General features: G+C 37.1%; 1 protein-coding gene across 2 annotated transcripts in view; it reads right to left on the reverse strand.

Moving 5' to 3' along the window:
- CSMD1 (CUB and Sushi multiple domains 1) overlaps positions 1-24,508 on the reverse strand; it is a 2,071,408-nt gene that overhangs the window by 15,225 nt on the left and 2,031,675 nt on the right. The window contains exons 56-66 of one of the 2 annotated variants that reach the window (XM_055349527.2): positions 23,577-23,750; positions 22,548-22,730; positions 15,993-16,169; positions 15,201-15,380; positions 12,647-12,820; positions 11,891-12,064; positions 10,570-10,643; positions 7,123-7,234; positions 4,989-5,168; positions 3,626-3,670; positions 526-687 (exon numbers count right to left, since the gene is read on the reverse strand). In XM_055349527.2, coding sequence (XP_055205502.2) covers positions 526-687; positions 3,626-3,670; positions 4,989-5,168; positions 7,123-7,234; positions 10,570-10,643; positions 11,891-12,064; positions 12,647-12,820; positions 15,201-15,380; positions 15,993-16,169; positions 22,548-22,730; positions 23,577-23,750 — 1,635 coding nt within the window. The remainder of the gene's footprint in view (positions 1-525; positions 688-3,625; positions 3,671-4,988; positions 5,169-7,122; positions 7,235-10,569; positions 10,644-11,890; positions 12,065-12,646; positions 12,821-15,200; positions 15,381-15,992; positions 16,170-22,547; positions 22,731-23,576; positions 23,751-24,508) is intronic. The other variant, XM_055349528.2, reaches the window with a different exon arrangement.

A 24,508-nucleotide genomic window follows, 5' to 3' on the forward strand; every position in this document is an offset into this window, starting at 1 on the left:
CACAGAAAGAATAAAAAATAACATATTTGATTCTGCTAATTAAAAAATCTCTCTCTAAAAAGGTATACAATAAAAATACATTACAGAATTAATGTAAGAATGAAAACGATAATACACATACAGTGCTTAAAACAGTGTTTGCCATAGAAATCAAGGCTGTTTTATTTTATTAATTGTGTGATGATTTTAAAAATCTCATGATGAGCACATGAGTTAAGAAAAAAGGTATTAAGAAATAAAGTTTGGAGACATGCAGTATCTGTATACGAATCTCAGATTCTTGACTTAATATGTGCATAATTTTGAGCAAATCAGTTCACTTTTCTGTACTGGTTTTGTAATCTTTAAAATAAGAAAATAATACCAACCTCTCATGGCTAGGGAGAGGCTCCAATGAGTTACAGTATATGCAAAGCCAACACAACAGTAATAAGTACTTAACACTTACTAGATCACCTCTCTGTGAAAAGATAACAGGTCTATTTCTGCTCACACCATGCGTTTAGTGAATTCTTCGGGACCTACCTGTCAACTTCAGCTCCACTGGCGAGGCTTCGCTGAAGGTGGCATTCACCTTACTGCTTGTTGCATTGAACCAGTCAACAGTTAGAGTGGCGGGTTGTCTTTTCCCTAAATATTCATAATACCCCTTCCACAGTGAATTGACGAAAAAGACATCTGAAGGAACTGTGGGAAGGGGGGAAACAGACCAATGTCAGCACACACACAAACAATAAATTCAGACATTATTAAACACAGAAGGCATCATACTGCTTAGCGAGCGATCACAGATGAGGGCAGTGATGAAGACAAGGGGAGCCTAGCGCATCGCTGTTCACAGCATGTGCAAAACTCAAAAGAAGCAGGTGCGAAGATTATTATGGTATGCAAGTAGACATTTGTGCTTATGGTTTTTTAAATTATTATTAGAAGCCAAAGCATACCTACTTTAACAACCCTTCCAAGGTCATGGGGTATGGTGAATTGGTACTTCTAATGCTAGTTTAGTTTTTATTGTGCTTAGTAAGAAATATGTTTACCTGACCCATGAAATCACTACTGATATTTCAATAATATCCAAGTCTACTCTTTGAAAGACTTGGAAGGCTCCGAAGAACTGATATATATAATATGAGAGCAATGCCCTGTCTCGAAAAAGCTTACATATCCCAACACCAAGTGGACTTATGAAGACAAAGCCCTTTCACTTCAGAGTCTTTATTTTGTAAGTAGAGTCCCTCTCTCTCATTCATACTCTTCTGCTCTTCTTTAATCTCTTTGTGTAATATATTCCATGAGTAAGAAGAGATGGGCTCAATAATTTCAAATGTTTCTTTTATATATGTCTTTTAAATTCAGTAATAAAAGGCAGTCTTTTTAAAGCACAGAATTCATCGACAGGAAAACTTACAAAGATTATTGAGATATTTCCTCCTGTTTTCACGGCTTAAGAAAAAAATAAACTTATTTTTCATGTGTCTGTTTAAAAATGTGTATAAAATCCTGCCATTTTCACACATAAACGTGAATTGTAGTGTATAAATCCACATGATGATTTCAGCATTTCTCTTTGTTTTCTGCCTTCTGATGTGCATGAATTATTTAATTAGATAAGATTCATGATAAGCATAATTGGTCAAAACACATTACTTGAGTTGCTAGGTGGAAATGAAGATTCATGTCTCCCTAACCTATTTTTTAGAAAGTCCATTTATAGTCGCAAATAATGAGGACAAAAGTATATTGTGCCTATACCCATGCTTTTCTTTTCAGCCCAACTGGCCATTTTCTTGTTTTCCTAGGCAGGCTAAACCTATAAAACTTGGCCTAGCAAGAGAAGGGTTAAAGAAGAACAGAAGATAATAGCTTCCTTTGGCCTTTTGTAGACCCCACTGTCTCAAAATAATACTGATAATAAAATAAGTAAAAAACTCATATATCCACACAAGTATCTAACACATTGGCTTATAAATCACTGATTTTAGACACATCTGCTTAGCCACTGTCAGCACAACAGAGGCCCCCATTTTAATCAGCAACCTCAAAATAACTTTATTTTCCATTACTAAAATTAATAGCCTTTAAAGTACATAAAAAATGTTTTCCCTAATTAGAATTTATATGCTCTTCTGAAGTTACTAATCCACTTGATCAAGCATTCACTTAAGTTAATCTTGTTGAAGTTTCACAGGAATGGGCCAGGCCTGGCTGGGTAGGCTAAGATACAACCAATGTCTTAGAAGTGGCTTCTGTGTATTAAAATAGGACCACGAGTCATGTGGCAGAGGTCATCTTTCTGGGTCTTTATAATTTCACTTGCTGCTGGCAGCCTGCAGTACAATGCAGCAGCCACATAGCTGAGCTGTACTAGAATGTACCACCTTGATGAGGAATCACATTCAATTAGCACTTCCTTTCCAAGAGTACAAGAAAAGGAATATTGATAATAATGTTTGCACCTACAAAAGGAGTGTATAGATATTTCAATATCTTAAACACAAAATAAGCAAATAAAAAACAAAACACACACACAACAATAATAACAAAAAGAGGCTGTGTTTTCTTCCATTGAAGAACATGTTGCCTGGATAAAGAGCACTTACTTCTGTATGTGATTTTTAGGTAATATGTAAATAAAATAGTCTAGAAAGATTTAAAAAGCATTTTATATTCTTTATTATTCAGATTGGAGAAATTCCTTTCATCATATTGGCACATTTTTCCTTGTCTAAGAATTAAATGTGTCACACAGCATCCTGACAATATTTTCCCTTGTCTAAGAATTAAATGTGTCACACAGTATCCTGACAATAGCAATACAAATACTCTTTCCATGTTTGATTCTAAAATAGAGCTTATGTCCAAAAAAAAAAGTGTTAAAACCTGAATAAAGAAAGTACTAGTCAAGTGATCTTATATATTTACCAAGGATTTCTGTTTCTGATAAAACAACAACAAAATACCCAACTTAAATTAATATAATTTGGGATACATTTTGTTATTTAAAAACAATTTAAATTTAAAACACAGAACATGCCAGATGATTTTGTATAGTAAAAACTTTCCTTGGGAAATAGGACTGCATCTTTGCGATTTGCTCTATAATGCGTTTAGCAAAAGGCGCCACATACAACAAAAAAACGATCATTAACATTTTAGGAGGCAAAGCATGCCTAGATGAATGGAGACACTTGGAAAAAATTGGGCTCCATGTCTGAACTGTTTACATTAACAACTTATGCTGTAAAAATGCCTCATTGACATGAGCTTCCTCATTTGGCGGAATAAAGTCGCAACCCTCTTTATAAGGCTCTCCATTATACCACATGGAACGATCAACGTTTTCACTTCTGCCTACCAAATGCCGAAGGCAAGTTTGAATGAGACAGTGTGTGATAACACCAAAGGTTTTCTTTTTAAGTGAAGTAATGTTATTTCATTAACAAACCATTGTTGTGAAATAAATAGAATTCCATGTAAGCTTGGTGCTTTAAATAATTGAAACATTAAGTTGGTTGTGGACTAACGGATTCAGAATTTAAATGTTGGAAATAGTTTCACTGTGCAGAGTAGAGAACAAATCACTTTATTTGATTGAAATCTAGAACTGTTCTGGTATACAAACCTGGAGTTTTAGTAACTGTTTCATTAACTTCTCTCACTCCTTTACCTACAAGTAAAAAGACAAATTATCATTTTAAAAAAAACAGTTATTTTTGAGTAAGTTTGAAAAAATGTCAAATTGAAGCAATTTTCCTTTCTCCAGATTTTTTTAATGTACAAAATATGAATACCTTATACATATACATTTTAAACTCATGTCTTTACAGCAGAATATTCTTGGTGTTTGTGGGAAAGCGGAGTTTAAGGATGAAAAATCAATGTACCTCTATCTACGTATATTTCCATTTAAAGTGCTACAACAGAGAGCCTTGCAAAGGAGGGTGCCTTCTATGACATTTCTTGTATCCTGTTTGGAATACCCTGCCACATACTAAAAGGTAACACCCCACCCAAATAACCATGATGTTATAGTCCCTCTTCATTGACCAATACCCCACCCAAATCAATCAATTTATACATTACTATTGAAAAATTCAAAATTATTTCCATTGCAGAATGTTCATTTTGGTCTATCAAGTTAGATTTAAGTCATAATTTCTTAGCTTTCACAGTTTTAGATCAAACTACGAATTACCATTTTAAAAGTTTTCATTCTTCTGTTTCTAACAGGGAAGGGCAAGGGAAACAAAAGTCTCTTTAAAATCCCTCATATGAGAACTATAAATAGGCTCCAGGAAACAAAACCTAAAGTCACTGACTATCTCACAAGCCATCGTTTTTGGTTTATGCTGTTTAGACTCCATGGATTTATAAATCACAAACGGGAGAACCTGTAAGTTTAGCTGTCATCAAATCTGACCCAGGCTGATGACTCTCACTTGTAAACACACAAATTTGTAATTAATGGATAGTTTCCATGTGAATTGCTTTTGTAATTTTAAAAAGCAGAATCAATGTCAGGGACACATAAACTGAGGTTTTACCACAAACAGCATGTGGTCTTAAAAATAATACAGAGTTTCATTTACCTATTCTCGGATACTTGGTGATATTTATTCATTTTCATCTCTAAGAACTACTTTTCCTGAAACTATACCAAGTATTATTTTCCTTTTAACTCAGAATGCTTTTCTTTAACCAAATAGCTTTTCTCTTTTGGCTTAAAATAATGCAATCATTTTATTATGTACTAATCGCATACTAATTGTACTATATATTTAGCTATGCCACCATTGCATCAAACACTGAGGATACACACGTTCACACACACAGCTCACGCACAAGAAGCACGATTGAGGCAGGTGGCGATGCTGCAGCCTCATGCTCTTACTTATGGGTCTCACATGTGGACACTAGCCTGATGGGCAGCTGATCCTTTCCCTTGCTCTTTGGAAAAGTATGCCACTCCTTGATCAATGACTTACTTTTACACACAGGCGACTTTCCTGTCCATTTCATGTCTGCTTTACATGTTCTGTGCTCAGATCCCCCTGCGAGGAAAAAGCCTGGATGGCAGGTGTACACTAAGGTGTAGCCGAAAGTAGGAAGATCGATGGCTCTCACATCCGCGTGCGCCGGGGTTTCTGGCTGTCTGCAGGCATGAGCTGAAACAACATTAGGAAACATTGAGACTTTGTTTATTGTAAAGTTAGCACATGTGTCTAGAGAAATTAATAGATTAAAATAATTTGGAAATGGTTATGCAGTCAATATGTATACATACATATATATACACATATATATGTCTTTTTTTTGGTAGAGATGAAGTCTTGCTATGTTGTCCAGTCTGTGCTAGAACTCCTGACCTCAAGCTATTCTCCTGTTTTGACCTCCCAAAGTACTGGGATTACAGGCATGAGCCACTACACCCATCCTATACATACTTATACATAGGTAATTATGTGCAAAGATTTAGCGATCACAGCTTTGAAATAAAAACACTTCTGCTATACTACCGAAATAAATATGTTAAAGATCCTTAAAAGCCCAGTCTTATAAATTATAGAGACTGGTGAATATTTAGATATGCCTTGATTTGGTTCTTGTGGAAACTACCAAATTTATTATTCAATTTAATTAATTATTTTGATAAAACTTTAATGTGTATTTAGAAACTTAATATAGATTCTTATTTTCTTTAAAATATAATTTAGGAATAAATGAGACTGTAATGTACACTCTATATCTCAAATCACTCCATTCCTTATAAAGTTTGCATACATGCTGCAAATAAAGGATTGACATATTATTATAAAACAAGTTTACAATTTTATTTATTTATTTTTATGTATTTATTTTTTATTTATTTATTTTTATGTATTTATTTTTTATTTACTTTTTGAGTCTCGCTGTGTTGCCCAGGCTGAAGTGCAGTGGCACGATCTCCGCTCGCTGCAAGCTCCGCCTCCTGGGTTCACGCCATTCTCCTGACTCAGCCTCCCCAGTAGCTGGGACTACAGGTGCCCGCCACCATGCCCGGCTAATTTTTTGTAGTTTTTTTAGTAGAGACAGGATTTCACCATGTTAGCCAGGATGCTCACGATCTCCTGACCTCGTGATCCACCTGCCTCGGCCTCCCAAAATGCTGGGATTATACGCGTGAGCCAGCATGCCCAGCCAAGTTTACAATTTTAAAATTGTGCATGCAGTTGTTTTGAATATTGTCACTATTTCACTAATTAGTAACCATAACAAATACCTGATATTATCAAGCTCCATATTATATATAAACATGCATATATATATGAGTGTATGTATATACATATATATGTACATGTACTATCAACATGTAATTTGAGTAGTGATTTAGAGCAGAGATAATTTTAAAATAAACACACCCAAAAATCACACTTTATATACTAAGATATTTTTATAACATTCTATTAATGTTTTTATTTTTAATATAGTAAGAATAAGACTGCATTTCACTAAATTCAGAATGAGTGAAATGAATAATTCACATACTACTCATCCATATATTTTTTCTAATTCTCATGATTAAGTCCCAAAATAAAATGTGATCCTTAAGTATGTATTTGAATGATCAGTTCATATATACTTCCTGTTGTAGTGAGAATAATTTTTTAAACACTTCCACTTAGACTCTGACATATGACGTTATTCAGTTCATCCTCTCTTTGGTAATTTGATGTAAATATCCTAGAAGAATAATAGCACGTACAAATAAGTTTTCCCTCTAAGAATGTTCAATATAACATTATGCACTTATCTTCGGTTTCAAGCAGTTTCTCAGACTTTACAGTGCCTGAGAATCTCCTGGAGCGCTTGTTAAACTAAACTGTCCCCCTTCTCTCCTCCCTGGCTCCCTCCAGAGGCTCTGGTTCAAGGTCAAGGATGAGGCTTGAGAGCAGCCTTCACAGCCCACTGTCCAGCCAATGCTTATGCTGCCAGTTCTAGGGAACCAAACTTTGAGGACATCCGAAATTTAGGATTAGGGAATTAAAAACAATTTCTCATTATTTCCCTTAGTGGTAAACACTTCTCAGACATTCACAATAAATAGTTACTTCTGATGGTGGTGGAAGAAATCACACTTACGTATACATTCGGTCTGTATCCCACTCCATGTTAAATTGGCAAGGCAGGTGCGAGTCGTGGAACCTTGAATATGGTAGCCTTTTCTGCACCTGAAAAAAACCGTGCTTCCAACCTAGAGAGGAAATCCAATACTAGCTTCAGAGGCCGAGGGAATATACGAAGTGTCAACTAGTGATACCTGAAAGTACACGCCCGAGTAAAAGTATAGCAGCAACTTTTCAGGTTAATGTCAAGCCATTGTCTAAGTCAACATGTACATTTTAACTGCCTGTTACAGTGTTACACACAATGTAGATTGCTCAATGAATAATGTAAGATCTTCTCGAATTTTGAAAATTTAGACGGCTGTTTGGGTAAAGAAATTATGCCTTTTCTGTTTTAGAGTTCTTTCTTTTTTGTTTGTAATAATTATTATTTCCTTTTTCATTTTTTTCCTGCCACTCACATTTGAAACAACTGGTATTTATTAGAAAATTACTTCTGTTAGCACTCCAAGGGGATTGGTCACCTCCTGCTCATACAGAGTCCACCAAAACTCTACCTGTCTTTCTGATGCTTCAGACTGTACAAACTATTTACTGTTGTCTGAATGTCTGAGGCGTCTTCCTCACCAGGTCTTCACAAAGCTAACCCCCACTTAATTCTCTGTACTTTGCTTAAACTGCACATCCGCTGCAGATTCTTCTCTGATCCTCCAAGAATGAATCACACTCAGCTTGAATGCATTTCCCCAACATATCTGCTCCACTCACCACAGTGTCCTAGAATTACCTGTATATTTATTCACCTATGTGTGTTCCTAATTTAACCAGAGGTGCCTTGAGGGGCAGATTCCTGTGATCTGTAAATGTCTTTTTTAGAGAATGAGCTATGGTCGTGAGTTGAGGGGCACCAAAGATCATCCATGGTTCTGTGTATCTGCAGCATGAGGCCAGCATGACTCACGTATACAGGCAGAGGAAAGCAGCCCCCAGGGAAGGCGGGTTTGCACTCATCCCAGCTTGGCTTTGGGACCAGATTATTTCCTTAAAGCTTGACTTATGAAGGCACATAAGTGCACCAAGTTAGCATCCAAAGATTTGAATTCCCCTCTTGTTTCTTGCTCTGAGAATTTTAACCAGTTATTTAATTCCCTGTGTCTGCCTTCTCACAGGCATAAGCCCATACCTCCCATGTTGGGATTCTGGGAAGAACAACTACAAGTAAAATGCAAGGAAATAGTTGGTACACTGAATAGTGAGAAAGGATATCAGGAGAAAAAAAATGCTGCTTCTAGCACTTGATAAAGTGGAAGTATGAATTTATAAAGAAAAGTACAAATTTATCTAAATGTCAAATCAATAGCTAATTTAAGATTCAATGATGGGAAAGGGTTGACTCATTTACTCTTGATTGATTGATTGATTGATTGATTGATTGACTGGTCGATTTAAACTTTAGAGTCAGGGCCTCTCTCTATTGCCCAGAGTATAGAGCACAGTGGTGCAATCATAGCTCATTGCATCCTTGACCTCCAGGGCTCAAGTAGCTCCCATCTCAGCCTTCTGCACAGCTGTGGCAACAGGTGCACCTTACCATGCCCAGACGATTTTTTGTATTCTTTGTAGAAATAGAGTCTTGCTATGTTGCCCAGGCTGTTCTCCTGGCCTCAAGCGATTCTTCTGCCTGGGCCTCCCAAAGTGCTGGGATTACAGGTGTGAGCTGCTGCTCCCAGCCCATTTCCTCTCTATCAGGAACGGTGTCCATCAACTCTCCATGTAAGCATGTTTGCAATTCTAACCAGACCTCCTGGTAAACATGCTGACATTCTCAGGAAGGTCATGGACAACCTGTATCATTTACTGGCAGAAAGAAAATACAGTCTCCTTCTCAATAATTTTTTTTTTTAGCAGAATATACCGAGCCACTGCAAACTGATTATCATACACTAACCCTGGAGCTACGGGTTTCGGGGACACGCTGGCTGGAGAATGGGAGGTAGTCATTTAAGCTGCAAGATTAACATAGCCTAACACAGGGACATTTCACACTGAAATGGCTCACTTTGTGTAAGTAAGGTTTCAGCATATGGTGCTAAAGAAAACAGACAAAAATCTCATTGGTTACTTTAAAAACTAAAATGTTCCTAATAAAGGAAGAAATAAAACCATTTGGGGAGAGCTGCATTTCATGGTCTCAACCTTCTCCTTAAAACATGGTGTCTGGGCTCTTTAAATTATTAGTAAATCTTGCTGTTGGATAAAATCAATTATTCGTGTTAGTGTAACTAATTTGTTATAAGGAGGGTGAAGGATTTATCCAACCCTATTAGTGTCATATGATAGGTTATAGAACTATGTTGCTAAATACAGTCATCATTGACTTTTAATTACTGTAAGTTGTACATAGGCAAGTTAAGAATTGCTCAAAGCAATGGTGCTCAAAATTTTATTTTTCTTAGTGAATCAGTGAGAGCGACATCCATATATAGTATTTTCCAATATTCCTTGACAATTTGGCATTAAATATTTATATACCTGAAAGTATTTACTTGAAGTTTAAGGCAATATTTGAGACATAATAGAAAATGTGCTAGAGTCAGTATATTATTAGCTCCCTGTAAGGACTTCCCCTGTGGGATGCAAGAGAGCTACAAGGAAATGGCCACTCTGTGTCCGAGCGAGAACAATGGGAATATTTTCGGGCTCATAAGAGATGGGGAAAGCGGCTGAGGAAGAAGGTTTTTTATTCTTAATTGATGAGATCCCTATATAATTAACTTTTGTTTTCAAAGTCATCCAACCAGAGAACAGTGAAGTTATGGGAGTACTTAAGATGGTTAAAACATTTTATTTCAAGCTTCATTACCTTCCACATTTAGGTATTTCTCCAACGTTCACTGAAGTGTTAGTGTTCATTTTATTAAAAGTCAAATGAACGTTCCAAAATGATATTTAGTACACTAATAATTCATAGAAATTTAAAGATCATACGGAGAACTAATTTCATAAGTAAGTTTAGACTAAGGGGCTTACATACATTTTCTCCTATTTTTATCTCTAGAATTTAATATTATTTCCCCACTATATCCAGTCCCTAAGTGGAACCTTTTATGGGTAGCTAATCAGTGACAAGTTACCCCAATTTGAGAATTGCCGTGAGAATTTAACAGACAAATAATAGAATCATGCATGATTTCAAATAGAAAATAATGTAATAGTTGCTATGTTAATTTCTATATGAAATTATGCATTATTCCATTATTATCTAGTAAGTAAGATATATATATATATATATATATAGATTTTGACAGTTAAAAACACATGTAGAAATCCCCTTTGAATGAATTTTATTCAGGTAAATATAACATGAATAAGGTATGATATAAAAAAGCACTCACATATGTTTAAGTAACAAATATATTTTATATTTCCAGAAAGAAAACATAGTAAATTCATAATGAACTACCTCATAGCCTCTGGAGCTATTCTGTATTCCAAAGTGTGGCGTACCAGGGTCTGGGCAGGTATTATGAGCAGGATCTGAAATTTGTGATTTAAAAAGAAAAGAGGGCACCAGATATAGTTATTGTGAGAATTTTAACAGCTTTCACTAAAAGGTCTCATGAAATAGAGACAATATTGTTTTGAGAAATGTGCAAGATGTTTTTCAGGAAAGTTAAAAATTAAATTGCTACTTTTATCTTCTCTTCAAGACATGTTTTTTAGATGTTAACTTTTAGACTTTAAGTAGTTCAGTATGTTCTTTTTATATAAGAATAAGTGCATTTTTTTCCATTCTCTGGCTTTTTTTCTATAGAAATATATTTGGTCAATGATATACTATCTTCAATAATGATCTATCCCTATCTTTTTGCTTATTAGGATTCAATAATTGGCCATCTCATTTGGTTACCCATTACATTATTCTGAGTTTCTTTAATTAATTTTCCTCAACATTTCAAAATGAAAAATATATTTAATGCTTCAAAATGGAAGCACATGGAAAACCAAGAGTGACATTTTTCAAAAAACACAGGACTTGGGTAACCCAGTGGCACTTCAGCTCTCTTATTTGCTGCTCTACAGTTACCAGTAGAAAAACAAAATAGATAACTTCTTAAAACCTGTTATCCAGAGTGACTAACCTTCTAGGGGGAAGAAAATATTTTTAGTGTAGAGATAGCTACTGTACAGCAATAGTTTAAATCAAATGACAGCAAATATTCTTATAATTAGAAAAAATGCTTCAATGACAATATTTCTTTAATACTATATTTTCTAGGTGGATACTATTCAATTTCTTAGAAAATAATCAAGACCAAGTATTACTTTTATACTAAAAATGAGTAGACCACCCATTGTTCTGCTTAGTAAATCTCAATGAACAAAATTAACCCAGCGATAAAACTTGACTCTGCAGCAATAAAACAACAGCAAGACTGTCTCTCTGGGGAGGGCTGCTTTAGAGAATGTTCCTAACTGCACCTTTCCCCTAAACAATGCAATTGGCAGTTAAGGTAGACAGCGGAGAGAGCCACTGAGGTCAGAGAACAAAGTCTAGTAGCTACTTTAGCAGACTTCTGACTTATTTTGCATGATTTAAAAGAGGCGGCACATCAGTTTAGCTGATGAGTGCGCAATCCTATTCAGTGCAAAGAGTATTACCTTGTACAGAAACTGTCTATGGAAACACTTTCTATGTAATCACAAATGACCCAATTTCGGAATGAAGTGTCCTCATCTCCAAATACTCCCAGGTATACCCAGGGCTGTATGATAATTATTACCAATGCAGGTGGGTTGTATGCCGCTCCACGTGCCGTCAGCTTGGCAGATTCTTCTTGAGGATCCCACGAGTATAAATGGAGATTTGCACTGGAAGAAGACTTCGGACTTATAGGTGAAACTTTTCCCACTAAGTCGCCCTTCTGCGGGGATGCCAGGGTCTCCGCAGAACACAGCTATGGAAGATAACCAGGAAGAAGTCAGCCTTCAACGTCCCTGGATCAGCTTCACCAACTGAGCTTGGTAACTAGTTTCTGTTAAATCTTTAGCTTTAACTATTAAACAAGAAAAACACTAAAAGGAGGCCAGGCACGGTGGCTCACGCCTGTAATCCCAACAGTTTGGGAGGTGGAGGCAGGCGGATCGCTTGAGCTCAGGAGTTCGAGACTAGCCTGGGCAACATGGCGAAACCTATGTCTACAACAAATACAAAAATTAGCTGGGTTTGGTGGCACACACCTGTAGTCCCAGCTACTCGGGAGGCTGAGGTGGGAGGATGGCTTGAGCCCGAGAGATTGAGGCTTCAGGGAGCTATGATTGAACCACTGCATTCCATCCTGGGCAATAGAGTGAGGCCCTGTCTCAAAACAGAGACTCTGCCCTTAGGCAACACAGTCTCAAGTTTGAGTTTTTGTGTATTTTAGGGCTATTATTACCCACCAGGAAGGTCCTCAGGTTGTAACCTTAGGATGTGCCCTGGTTATCCGTCCCTGTTGCAGACCTGCAGTGGGCGGAACAAATTCTGCTGTAGAACTTACGCAGGCACTGGGGGATCTCTCCTTTCCACACCCCGCGACCTTCACAGGAGAGGATGGCGGAGTGAGAGAGCTGGTAACCGTCCATGCAGCTGTAACTTATGCTGGAGCCCCAGCGGAAATCAGTTCCCTCCACAGTTCCATTCTGCACCGGCGGCGGCTGAGGACACAGCACGGCTATTTCCAAAGAACAAACAAGATCAACATTCTGCGGAGCTCCCGCTGCAGCGGTGATGTTCAAACGACTCACATTTTAATTTTACCTGAATTACAAATGACATCTACATAGGTTTCTTAAAAAATAATAATAAAAGAATTGCCAAGGAAGACAGTACATCAAAATGACAAAATATTTTTTAGAATATTTCTTCATTAATATCGATGAAGTCTATAAAAGCAAAGTCAAGTCAAAACATACAGGATTGAACATGACATTCCCAATATATACAAGGCCAAGAAAGGAAGAAACGTTCTTGTTTAATTTGTGTCTTTTTATGATGGTTACCAAAGACAATTCGAATGAGGATTTGGTCAGATGACACAAATTTATAGGCACAGATGGTAAGGATTTTTCTGGCCATCTGTATTTTTTATTTAAAGATGGCATATAGTTTCCGAAAGACACAGTCAGTGCATCTATTTACTGAATATATTTTTTTAGAAATGCCTGAATGGTTAAAGAAGATGCTGTGGAATACCATTTGCAAGTGTTTCATCACAGCCTGGGAGCCTGATGTCTACTTTATGGGGCTGAGAAGCAAGGACATGGTTTCCAGGGAGGATTTCCCCGAGGGTGATGTCACCAGAGATCAGCTTCCCCACTCTAGAAATTATACTAAAATGCACAACAGGGGGCAAAAATCCAAAAACCACTGTCTAAAATCCTTCTTCTCTGAAGATACAAAACTTCCCTAGTTTTTGAAATGAATGGAAGTTTCCAAGTGACCCTGTAGGTAGCAGAAGGCACTACAAAAGAACAACCACCTGCATCTTGTGTGTTCAGGCTCATGCCTTCTCATGTGAGAAAGACATGCCAACACACGCAAATCACACGTGCACACCCAAAAGTTGGAAATGGGTCCTTCTCTCACCACTCCACCTTCTACTGATCTGTTCACTTGTTCAACAAATCCTTCCTGAGACCCCACAGCGAGGGATGGAGAAATGCGTGTTCTGGCCCAAGGGAATGTCCAGGGGGAGGCCCCAGTTGGAAGAGACCTCAGCTACATGGGTCCCCTGGGGGTGGGGGGAATGAGAGGAGACAAGTTCAAGGAGGGACAGAGAGAGAAAGAGGTCCCATCTGGTAGGGACTTGCTGGCCGTGGCGTTGTTACAAACACAATGGGTAGTAGAAAGAGGATAAAAATCCACAGAATTATGCATGAAGCGTATTTTATTGGCAATTTCCATCATGACCATTTGACCTGAATAGTGCTAACACAACGTAGTGCATTTTCATTCAACATTTATTTAGCGTCTGCTATATCACAGGTGCAGTATTAAGAGTTATGATACAAAGAAGGGAAGGCAATGAGATACTTTGACTCTACTGGGAGAGGAAAGCAGGATGGTCCAAGAACACGCCCATGTCAGAAGAGAGAGAAAGCAACATTTTTGAGCATTCAGGTCACATTTAAGCCTCTGCCACATTTAACCATGTGTCTTGCAGAACTCACTGAAGATGAAACCTTCTCCATTAAGCTACTGAGTGTCCTAACTCTCCCTCTCTCAGTATTTTATTTGTTCCTAGTCTAATAAAGAGGAGAATGCCACCTTCTTATGTTTGGTGACTGACAGCTTTCAAGCCCCTCTCTCCCCCTCTTCTTCTTGTCCTTCCTCTGCACCAGCTGATAAGAAAGTCTGGATAGCTCTTCTTTGCTTCTGGTAAATAAACTGTCACCACGCAAATCCCTGGCCCTTGCACAGCCCCCACTCAGCCCTGCTCCCTGTCACTGTAAGAGCCAAGCCCACTCACTCTGCTTTACTGAAGCCACCTTGATGGGTTGAGCCTGTCTTGATTTGCCCAGAGGGTCCAGTTACATAAGTCATAAACCTCTTCCTGCCTTCTCGGCCAGTGTCATCTTCAGTCTCGGCAACCAAACCCCATGAAACATCATGGTGCTAACACTCTCTACCAGTGCTCTGCCATTACTAGGTGATTGGCTCGTGTCTCCAACCTGCCTCTAAATTCCTACAATTAGATTCACCATGCCACGAACACCTCACACAGCCAGGGTCACAGGTTTACCCAGGAAAGCAAAGCACTGGGGTTCAGACACAGACTCTAGGGTGGCGTGACCATCACTGAACCCCGACATAACCAGCTCCTGGTTTGTGATCCTAAGCCTTTTCCTCTACCTCTCTATGAGTTAGTTTTTCCATCTGTAAAACTGAGATTAAAGTATTATAAAAATAAAGTGACTTAATAGTTGCAAATTGGTGTTTAAGAATTCCTAGCCCCTAGAAGGGCTACATAAATGCTTGCAAAATTAAACAAAGCATAATTCAATAAAGACTTCTATACACATCTGTAAAATCCAAAGAGTCACCAAACAAACCTTTGCAGACAGGTTTGCTCTCATTCCACATGCCGTCTTTGGTACAGCGAACAGTGGCAGATGTGATTGGTTCCATCAGATAGCCTGGGTTACACTGATAACTCACAGTCTTGTTGAAGGTGAAGTCGGTCCCAAACTGGATGCCATTTGCTAGTGTGCCTGGATCCCCACAACTTATAACTAATAAACAGGGAATAGGAAAGAATCAGATAAATTCATTTACCATGAAATGAATTAGTCACCATTTCTATTCAAGATACTCTCTCTGAGTTGCTATTCACAGTGGTTAAGCAGTGAATTAATACAGCAATACTACCCTCTGTTCGATGATTTCACTGACCCGCTGTCAGAAGGAACACTTGCATTTTGAGAATCACTGATTTCTGTTCCGTTGGCAGCTGGCTGTCAGATGCTGACTTCCACCCCTTGACTAGCCCCTAATTAGGCATGGGGTATAATCAGAAAGATGAAGCCTGCAGCCAGAGAACCAAAGACATTTCTTCTTTCTCTGCAGACCAAGTGGTCTACAGACAAAGTCTTGACTTTTTTGGTCTCAATTTTACAATGTTTGACTTAACTGGCCTTTTAAAGTAGCTTCAGCCATACGAATAAGCAAGTGGAAAAAAAATATTAAAGTACTTAAGAAATACAGTCACAATGTCACACAGTTTTCCCTTTTTTCCTCTATGAATTAAAAATAAAAAAAAGTATAACACCTTAAAGTCATTTTTTTTTCCAATGGAGTGAATTTCATAGTAACGTCTGAGTCTACCGTGGTGTCTGGTTACTAACTTGTGCAGTCGGGAGCAGTGCCTGTCCAGGTCCCATTGGCTGTGCAATGCCGCGTCATGAGCCCTGAGGTCTTGTAGCCTTCCCAGCAGGCATAGATGACCGAGCTGGAGAACAGAATGCCATCACTACTGACAATCATTCCGTTGGTGGGTGTGCCAGGGTTGCCACAGGACACGGCTGTTAGGCAAACAAGAACACCACCACACACAGTGAGTGACCCAGCATGAAAATGGCAAACACAAGAGACCAGTGGGTATCAATGCAATAGACTACACATTTATTACAAACCCACAGCACACAATCCTATGGAAGTTCCTTAACATATGGCTTACTGCGGCTCATATGTTTATTTTATTGATTAGCTACAAATATAAAAATAACCTTTCAATTCGTCTTTTCTAAAGTGAACTATTTCTAAACAAATTAAAACACGAGTTAAAGCACCAAAAGTTCAAGGCCCTGTTATTCAGAGACTGAATGTTTTTAATAGCCTTGCTATTTGGGGATTGAATGTTTTTAATGCCGTGACAGAATTGTTGTGATTTTTAAAAAAGAATATCTATGATATTAGCAACACAGAAGCATCTTCCTTTATGTAATCACTGTATTTTTTTTTAAAATCTAGGCAATTCAGGTCCTATTTTACATCTCCAGGAGAATTCACTTTGGAAAATAAAGAATGCCTCAGAAGTATGAATGACTGTACTTGAACTGCTTTGTAAAATGGTGTCCTCAATATTACCAGCTCTAATAGCAGCTGTGTTAATTGGCTTTGACATGATTGAACTTTACATTTCTCTCAAAAGGCTCCTAATGCCATGTACAGGCAATAAGGCCTCAATTAACGATGGTCAGTGCAACAGGTCTACACTCTGTGCCTATTTTTTACGCTCTTTAGTCAGTAAACAAAATCAAGCTCGGCTGCCGCTGGGTACGTTTCAGGGTGAACATTTCAATCTACACTTTTTTTTTTGCCTTTTTTAGTCGAGCCTATTTACCAGAAAGATTGCTACATTTTCTCCTTAGTACTGTTGCAATAATATACAATAGGCAGGTAAATAAAGGAAGTGACCCTTGGCTGGTTTTAATAACAAGAATATATATCATGAGACTGCCTCTGAGCTGATCAAAATATTTAAAAATACTTTTGCACATTTAATTGAACCAATTTCAAATCTGGCCTGGAGAACAAAGATATATTTTTCTTAAAAGAACATGGAAGAAAACATCCTGCAAAATTTGCTCAGCACAGAGAAGTCACTGTACTGGGAGTCGAGGGACTACCCTTCTGATTACATAGAAATAAAGCACTTGTGCTCAGGTTGAACTGGATCTTGTTTGAAAAAAATAATACAAAGTGCACACGCTGGTGCTTCCTGGTCCCGTGCCAATGGCAGACAGAAGTACTCAATCACAGCCCTCTTCTCTGATGGCTCACGGTGTGACTTCCAATCCCTTCTAACACAGACCTATTAGTAGTTTCCTGGTTGGCATATGAGTTGGGATGTATTTACCAATCCAGAAGCAGATACTATTTAAGGCTCTCTAAAACTTGAAAGTTTTATGATAACTATACTATATATCAAAATTTCATTTTGCAATAATTAAGGGTTGGACTATCCAAGACAACTATTCATTCAACAAACACATATTCCTCACTTACTGTGCAACAGGTACTGTGTAGATGGGCTAACGGAAAGCCTGTCACAGAAAGGGAGTGAGTTTGGTCCAATTCATAGTTTAACAAACCGAAAGAGGACACTGATGTTATTGTTACATTGTATTCTAATTACATTTGCTATTCAATTGTATGTCTAAATCTTCAAAAGCCACCTAGGTAGAACCAATACTTAAACAAGTCAAATAACCGATGAAAAATTTCAATTCAGTTTGTAAGGAAACTAAAATGTTAGTTTGCTAATATTGTTAATGAATGAGTACCAGCATAATGCTATCCTAATATTGGGAATGTCCCCTCAAATATTGTACTGTGGAAAGTAAAATTCATGATTAGTTTTTTTCTCTTTTTTTGGCTGACAAAAAACCACTTTCACTCATGGTTATAACTACAAAAATGACTAGAAGGCAATGTCAACATATCTGCTTTTCTATCAATGCAATTATGTAAAATTTTAAGAGACGACTAAGACTAAAACAAAACAATAGATTAAATTTAGAGGAGAAAAAAGAACAATAAATTAGAAGAGGAAAAGTAAACTGGAAGAAGAAAAATAAATTAACCTGTAAGTTTAAACTTTGCCATATTTTCTCTTTCCTGAGTTTATTTTCTTTTGAAATACACTTTTATAAAAAGTACATTTTGTTAACGTGACTTATTCAGCTAAAACATAATTTCTTTAACTCAGCATATAATAAAATATTATGCTTATTTTAAATATACTTTATTGTTTACAAATATTAGTACTGTTCATTTTGCATGCTACATGAGAAAAATTACTGTTAAATTGAGTTAAATAGATGTGAATATTTGCTCATGCAAGTTAAATAAACCTGAGCAATCAATTTAAATTCCTTAGATATAGTGCCTTTAACCATAAAATGAGTATTATAAAAATACTTATTCCCGGCTGTTACCAAATTACCCACGCTATATGTAAAATGCCTAGTGTGAGATCTGATGTAGTAGTGGTAGCAATGAGTTAGCTTGTAGCTTATGCTATTGTTATTTTCATCATCATCACTTTCTTACTTCTTGAGTAAAATGTGGCTTTATCATAATTTCATCTGAAAGAGAATTAAGAGTTCCCTAATACAGCTGAAACTAAATATTTTAGTTATGTAATGCAACTTCATGAGATAGATCCATTTGAAATGTTAAGCTTGAGCCTATGATTAAAAGACTAGATGTCTAACAAAAGCAAATTTGATTTAATGTGAAGGAAATATAACTGCAATATAAATTCTTTGAGTTGAAGAATTTAAAAAGATTTTTCGTTTAGAATTATAATTTCCGCCTCCTTTTTATAATTTATTCAATTTACCATCAGTATCTAACTTTTTGACAGATTTAGAGGAAATAATTTCATCAGGTTTGCAATAATCTTAACTAGGGGATTAGTCAAGTCATAGCTAGTCATAGAAGCTACACTTCCTGGAAATGCAACCACTGGTTACGTCCTTTTTCATCGAGAGGAACTCACACTTCAGTGATTTGGACCTATGATAACAAACAAGGAACAAAATGAAAACCTACAGATTCTCCAAAATGTATTTCAAATTTTTGCTGGTGTGTGTGTGTTCAGTCACTGATTTTATGATTTTTATACATAATTTGTTGCCTTATTGGGTGTAACATATATTGCAGTGGGCTTATTCAGCTTCCCATGATGTCTGTATCATATAATGCAGTTTTAGAAGTAGTCAATTTTGTGGGGCATGATATATTTGAGAAATATTTTCAGCATTGCAACATTTTTGTAACTTATTTTGTGTCTGCCGCTTTTAAGGGCTAAGTTTCTAATTTTTTTTCATGGAAAACTTTTAAATTTCTAACTTTAGAAAGCAAAATACAATTTTTAAAAATACTTTGCATTGCCTGAGTTAGATGGATTGGGAAGTGAAACGCAATTAAGCTCTCATTCAAATAAATTGATTAATGTGTACTTTGCTGGACTAGAACTCATAGTGTGCCTTCATAGCCCCAAAGAGGTGAGATTGCTAAGGAAAAACATTGCTCACCCTCATCTGTTATAATTTTGTTCATCTTTTAAGTTTTCAAAACTGAAATACTTGAGGTAAACCTGATACTGAATGTACAGTCTCAAGTGAATGGCCATCTTTGATAGAATATTTCATATTCCACTTTCTGGGAGTGTCAGAGTCTCTGCTCTTCATACACCAAGTTCAGGCTGAAACCAGGGTTTAGGCTCAATTATTGCATTTAGTATGCTTGAAAACAGAAGGATAGTTCTGCTTTTAATCAGCATCAGATTATATCTATAAAGTCTGAATAATTATTCCAGCATTCACTTATTGACATCCAGCCCTCTTTGTAACTATTGAGGAAATATTTTAACTTTCAATTAAAATACTGCCGATGATTGATCTTTCAGCCTCTCTGTTTTTAAACAGAGGAGAATTAAGATCCAGAACCAAGACTTTGTGATCACTACATAGAATCAGGTCTAGAGCCAAAATGTCACAATTCACAAACCAGCCATGGTGCTTTTCAAAAGTCCCGAATGATAAATGCTACAGATACATTAAGCTACTGTTAAATGGGATTTGACAGAAACGTTGAAATTTTACTATGGAAATTGTTTTAATTTATTGGCAACATTTTTTGTAACTCCACACTTTGTTATAACTACAGGATTAAACAAACTTCACAAAAAGATTATAAGCCACTCTTACACACCCTTCAGTCAGATTCACCAACTGTTTACATTTTGCTCACTTTTTCTCCCTCTTTCTCTCTAAATATGTATTTTCTAAAGTATTTGACTGTAAGTTACAGACATGACGTCTCTTTAGAGATAAATATATCAGTATGTATTTCCTAAGAACAAAGGTATTCTCTTTCATAGCCATAATACAATTATTAAAAGCATGAAATGTAACTTTGATGCAATGTTGTCTCATACACACCCATAATCTAATTCACTTCAAGCTCTTGGACATATTTTTAATAGCTGTCTTAAGGTCCCGTGTCAGTTCGCCACCTAGATCATCTCAGGGTCAGACTCTACCATCTCGGTAACGCCTCTCACAACTCTCTTTTGCTCGGTGTAGGACCCAATCCAAGGCCACACATTGCATGTATCGGGTCTCTTAAATCTGAAAGAATCACTCAGACGGTGTCTTTTCTGAACTTGACATTTCTTCGTGAGCATGGGCAAGCTGATTTGCTGCATGCCCCTAGGGTTTTGGGGGTTGTTATTGCTGCTGCTTCAGGATTCGATTCAGGTTACGCATTTCAGTGGCAATACCGCAGAAACGACAGTGTCACTTTTCAGTGCCTCATATCGGGAAGATAGAACATCTCCTTGTTAAAATATTGGTGATAATGGTTTATCCCATAGGATTGCTTACCTAAAGTACTATATGAAAGAGTAGAAAACACTATGGTTTTGGTGAGAAAACATTGCTCTCATGTGCAAATTTTAATACTGAAATATCTACAAGATGAGAGGGAACTGAAAAAATTTGCATTTGATTAACAAATTTATATCAATTTATAGTGTCATGCTTCAGTCAATAACAAAAGTATGATCCTGCAATTCGTGACTACGGGTAACCATTTCTCACTACTAATCAGTGGTATTTGACCTAAGACAACTTCTTTAGGGCCTAGTCTTAAGATGTATACTACCTTGATTGTCAAGAGGCAATTCAGAGTAAAAAATTATCTTGGATTATCATGTTTGTGTGCACATATGTGTATGCCTATATTATATGCATATATATACATATATAGTCAAAAATAGTCTTTGAGAAAAAATATATACACTATGCTTGGGCAAATATAATATATAAATATGCAAATATATGCACAAACATTCCTATATTAATATTTAGCTTTATTTTATAAGTGAAATTAATGTTACATAGGTTGTATAATATAGATAGATCATATACATATATTATCTCTATTTACCTATATAGAATGTATAATACAATAAAGGCAGAAGTGGAGACAGTATAGTCAAGGACAATACATGAAGATTAAGGAAACTCAAGTTAAATTTCTCACATTGATAGTGTGTATGTGAGCTTACTCAAGCTGGTAAAATTATTTGGTTGGAAAGTGTTTCATACATACAAAAATACATATTGAATTAATTTGTATAACCTTTTTAGACTGAAAATTTAATTGAGGAGTTTGCTTGTAAAGAATTCCTAACATTTACAGTCCTATCTGTCTGAATTCTAAATCAGGTTTTGAACACCGAATACATGGTTACCATCACCTCTCACTTCACCTTTGCTTGAGGCTACATTTCTGATACACAGTGCGGTGTCTATAACGTGTCCGTGGCTATTCTTACTGTCGTTACTGGAGCATACCACCACTTCCTACGACGCCTCTCAAACATTAGAATCAAGTAGACCCACTCCAAAATAGTTCATAGAATATAACCCCAGATTCCTGTGAAATGGAGTGCTCCACACACAGGGGCCACCAACAGATTGCAAATGACGTGTGAAGGAAGCCTGCTTCCAGCCTGTGGAAATTCCCATCAGTGATCTGCATTGGTCCTGCTCACTGCTCTGGAACCCCACTCACTCACTGCCAGGATCTAGAAAATACTGGCAACACCACATATAGATTATCACTGGGAGAAGATTAGAAGCTTCCATGTTACGAACTTTCAAACAATAAGCATCCGTGTGATGGGACCTGTGGATACACGGAATACCTCCACGCACCCAGTCATGATTTCTGATGATGCTTCCACAAATATTGCGGGGAACAGATTTAGCTGTATAAATAGTACAAACCTCTAGAATTTTTGTAGAATTTTACCAGGCATTTTAGAACGAGTTGTGTGGTTTTAACTTTCAAGGTGGACCTTAAGGCTTGTGGCTACTCACCCTCACACACCGGCTGCAGTCCTGACCATGACCCATTGAGCAAACACGTGCGTTCAGGGGAGCCCCTCAGCTGGTGCCCCATTTCACAGGAGAAGCGGAGAAGACTCTTTGTCTTAAATTCATCACCAAGCCGAGACCCATGTGCTGGGGTCCCCGGATCACCACAGAATCCAGGATTACTTCCTATTGAAAACAAACACATATGGCAATCCACAATTGTGTTAGACTTGTTTTAAGCAGAGTTGTCACACTTAAAGATAATGAAAAGTTGTTGAAATTTGTGTTTCACATGAGTTATGGTTACACAACATTCTGCAATCTTGTAAGAAAGAATTTCTTTGTGACAGCCCCAAAATGAAAAGAATTTAGGATGTTGATCCCGTGTTACCAAATTCACAATAGCCTATTCAAATATGGCTGTGAGAATACATGACGTTTCCTTTGGAAGGAGGAAAATGCCAGGAATGGTAAATGCATCCAGTCTCCACTGAAAAGGCAGGTAGAGAGCAAAAGGAAAATGGGGCTTTAGGTAAACTGGGAATGTGAAAAAAAAAAAAAAAGTCAAAGGAGAGGTTTAGTTCTTCAGAATTGTGTCCAGAGTTGCTGGCTCGCTGAATTTTAGTTGTTTAAGAAACATTTTTGAAAAAAAATAAAGATAATTTTATTTTTCAAAGAGGAGCCATGTGGTTAATGATGGTAGAGGGAGGGAAAGTTAACCACATAAAAAAGAATAAAGAGCAAACAGGGACACGCGGAGTCACGGCCGGCAAGCTTCCTCTCAAATGAGATCCAGACTCTCCTGAGAACCCCGGAGGAGAACATTTAAAGTAATGGTGTCTAACGATGATGGCGAAGATGAAGACAATATCTATAAGAGCGGCGTATTTGGCTAGAAATAGAATACTAATTTCAAATAAATGCATAATTATAGGGCTTTTCAAATAACTGTAAACCATCATTATTTGAAATCACTATTTGAAAAGTGATTTGACATCTGTAATTCTGTCAGTTCACTCGTAAGCCCCTCACCTGTGCAGTGGGGCAGTGCCCCGCTCCAGTGACTGTCTTCCTGGCACACTCTCGTATCGTTGCCTATGAGGCTCTCGCTCCCTCTGCAGGAGTAGCGCACGACGGCGCCATAGGTAAACAGCTCTCCAGTGAGGATGGCGTTGGCAGGGACCCCTGGGTGTCCACAGGATATAGCTTCAGAAGAAAGATAAAACAATTGAGTACATCCTTCCAGTTAAACCACTTTGTATTGGAAAATCTCCCATAGAGACACCCATACTGACATCATCTATTAAAGAAAAACACCTAAATATTCTGTTACTTATGTAATTTGTGAGAAATACCAATTTTCAGATGACACTTCTTCCCCTAATTTCTTTACTGAAAAGGAAAGGTCCCGTTTATGAAGTTTTTGTTTTGCTAAGGTAGCTTTGCTTATGGTAGAAATTTACATGTGGATTTTCAAGGAGACAGCCATACTGCCTACATTTTTCCATCGACCCTTAACTATATTCCAAATGAACAGTATTATAGGAAATTTGAGAAAGTAACACGGATCCATTAAAACTATTTCCACAATGTTTTCAGTTAATATGACAATCATATGCTTTGCTTGGGGACATGATTCTGTCAAATCTGCTTTATCTTCAAGCTCACATGTCTAAGAAAACCGTTCTAACAATTACTCTTTGAATAAGGGGCAGTCTAATATGTATAAGTAAAATAATAATACTCATTTATTGATTCATTTGTTCCTCAAATTGTTCTATAAAATAATCTCAGTATTTCCCTTCATTTCCTTAAAATTATACCAAATCAGGCCTAAACTCTATTTATAAATATCCTTCAAAAAGGCAAATTCTGTAATCCAGATTAAAATAGGATAGTGAAGATTTATTTTTCCTTTACTGTACAGTATCAAATGAGGGCTAGCAATGCACAAATTTTTATCT

This window comes from Gorilla gorilla, chromosome 7, assembly GCF_029281585.2.
Source record: "Gorilla gorilla gorilla isolate KB3781 chromosome 7, NHGRI_mGorGor1-v2.1_pri, whole genome shotgun sequence".
NCBI lineage: Eukaryota > Metazoa > Chordata > Mammalia > Primates > Hominidae > Gorilla > Gorilla gorilla.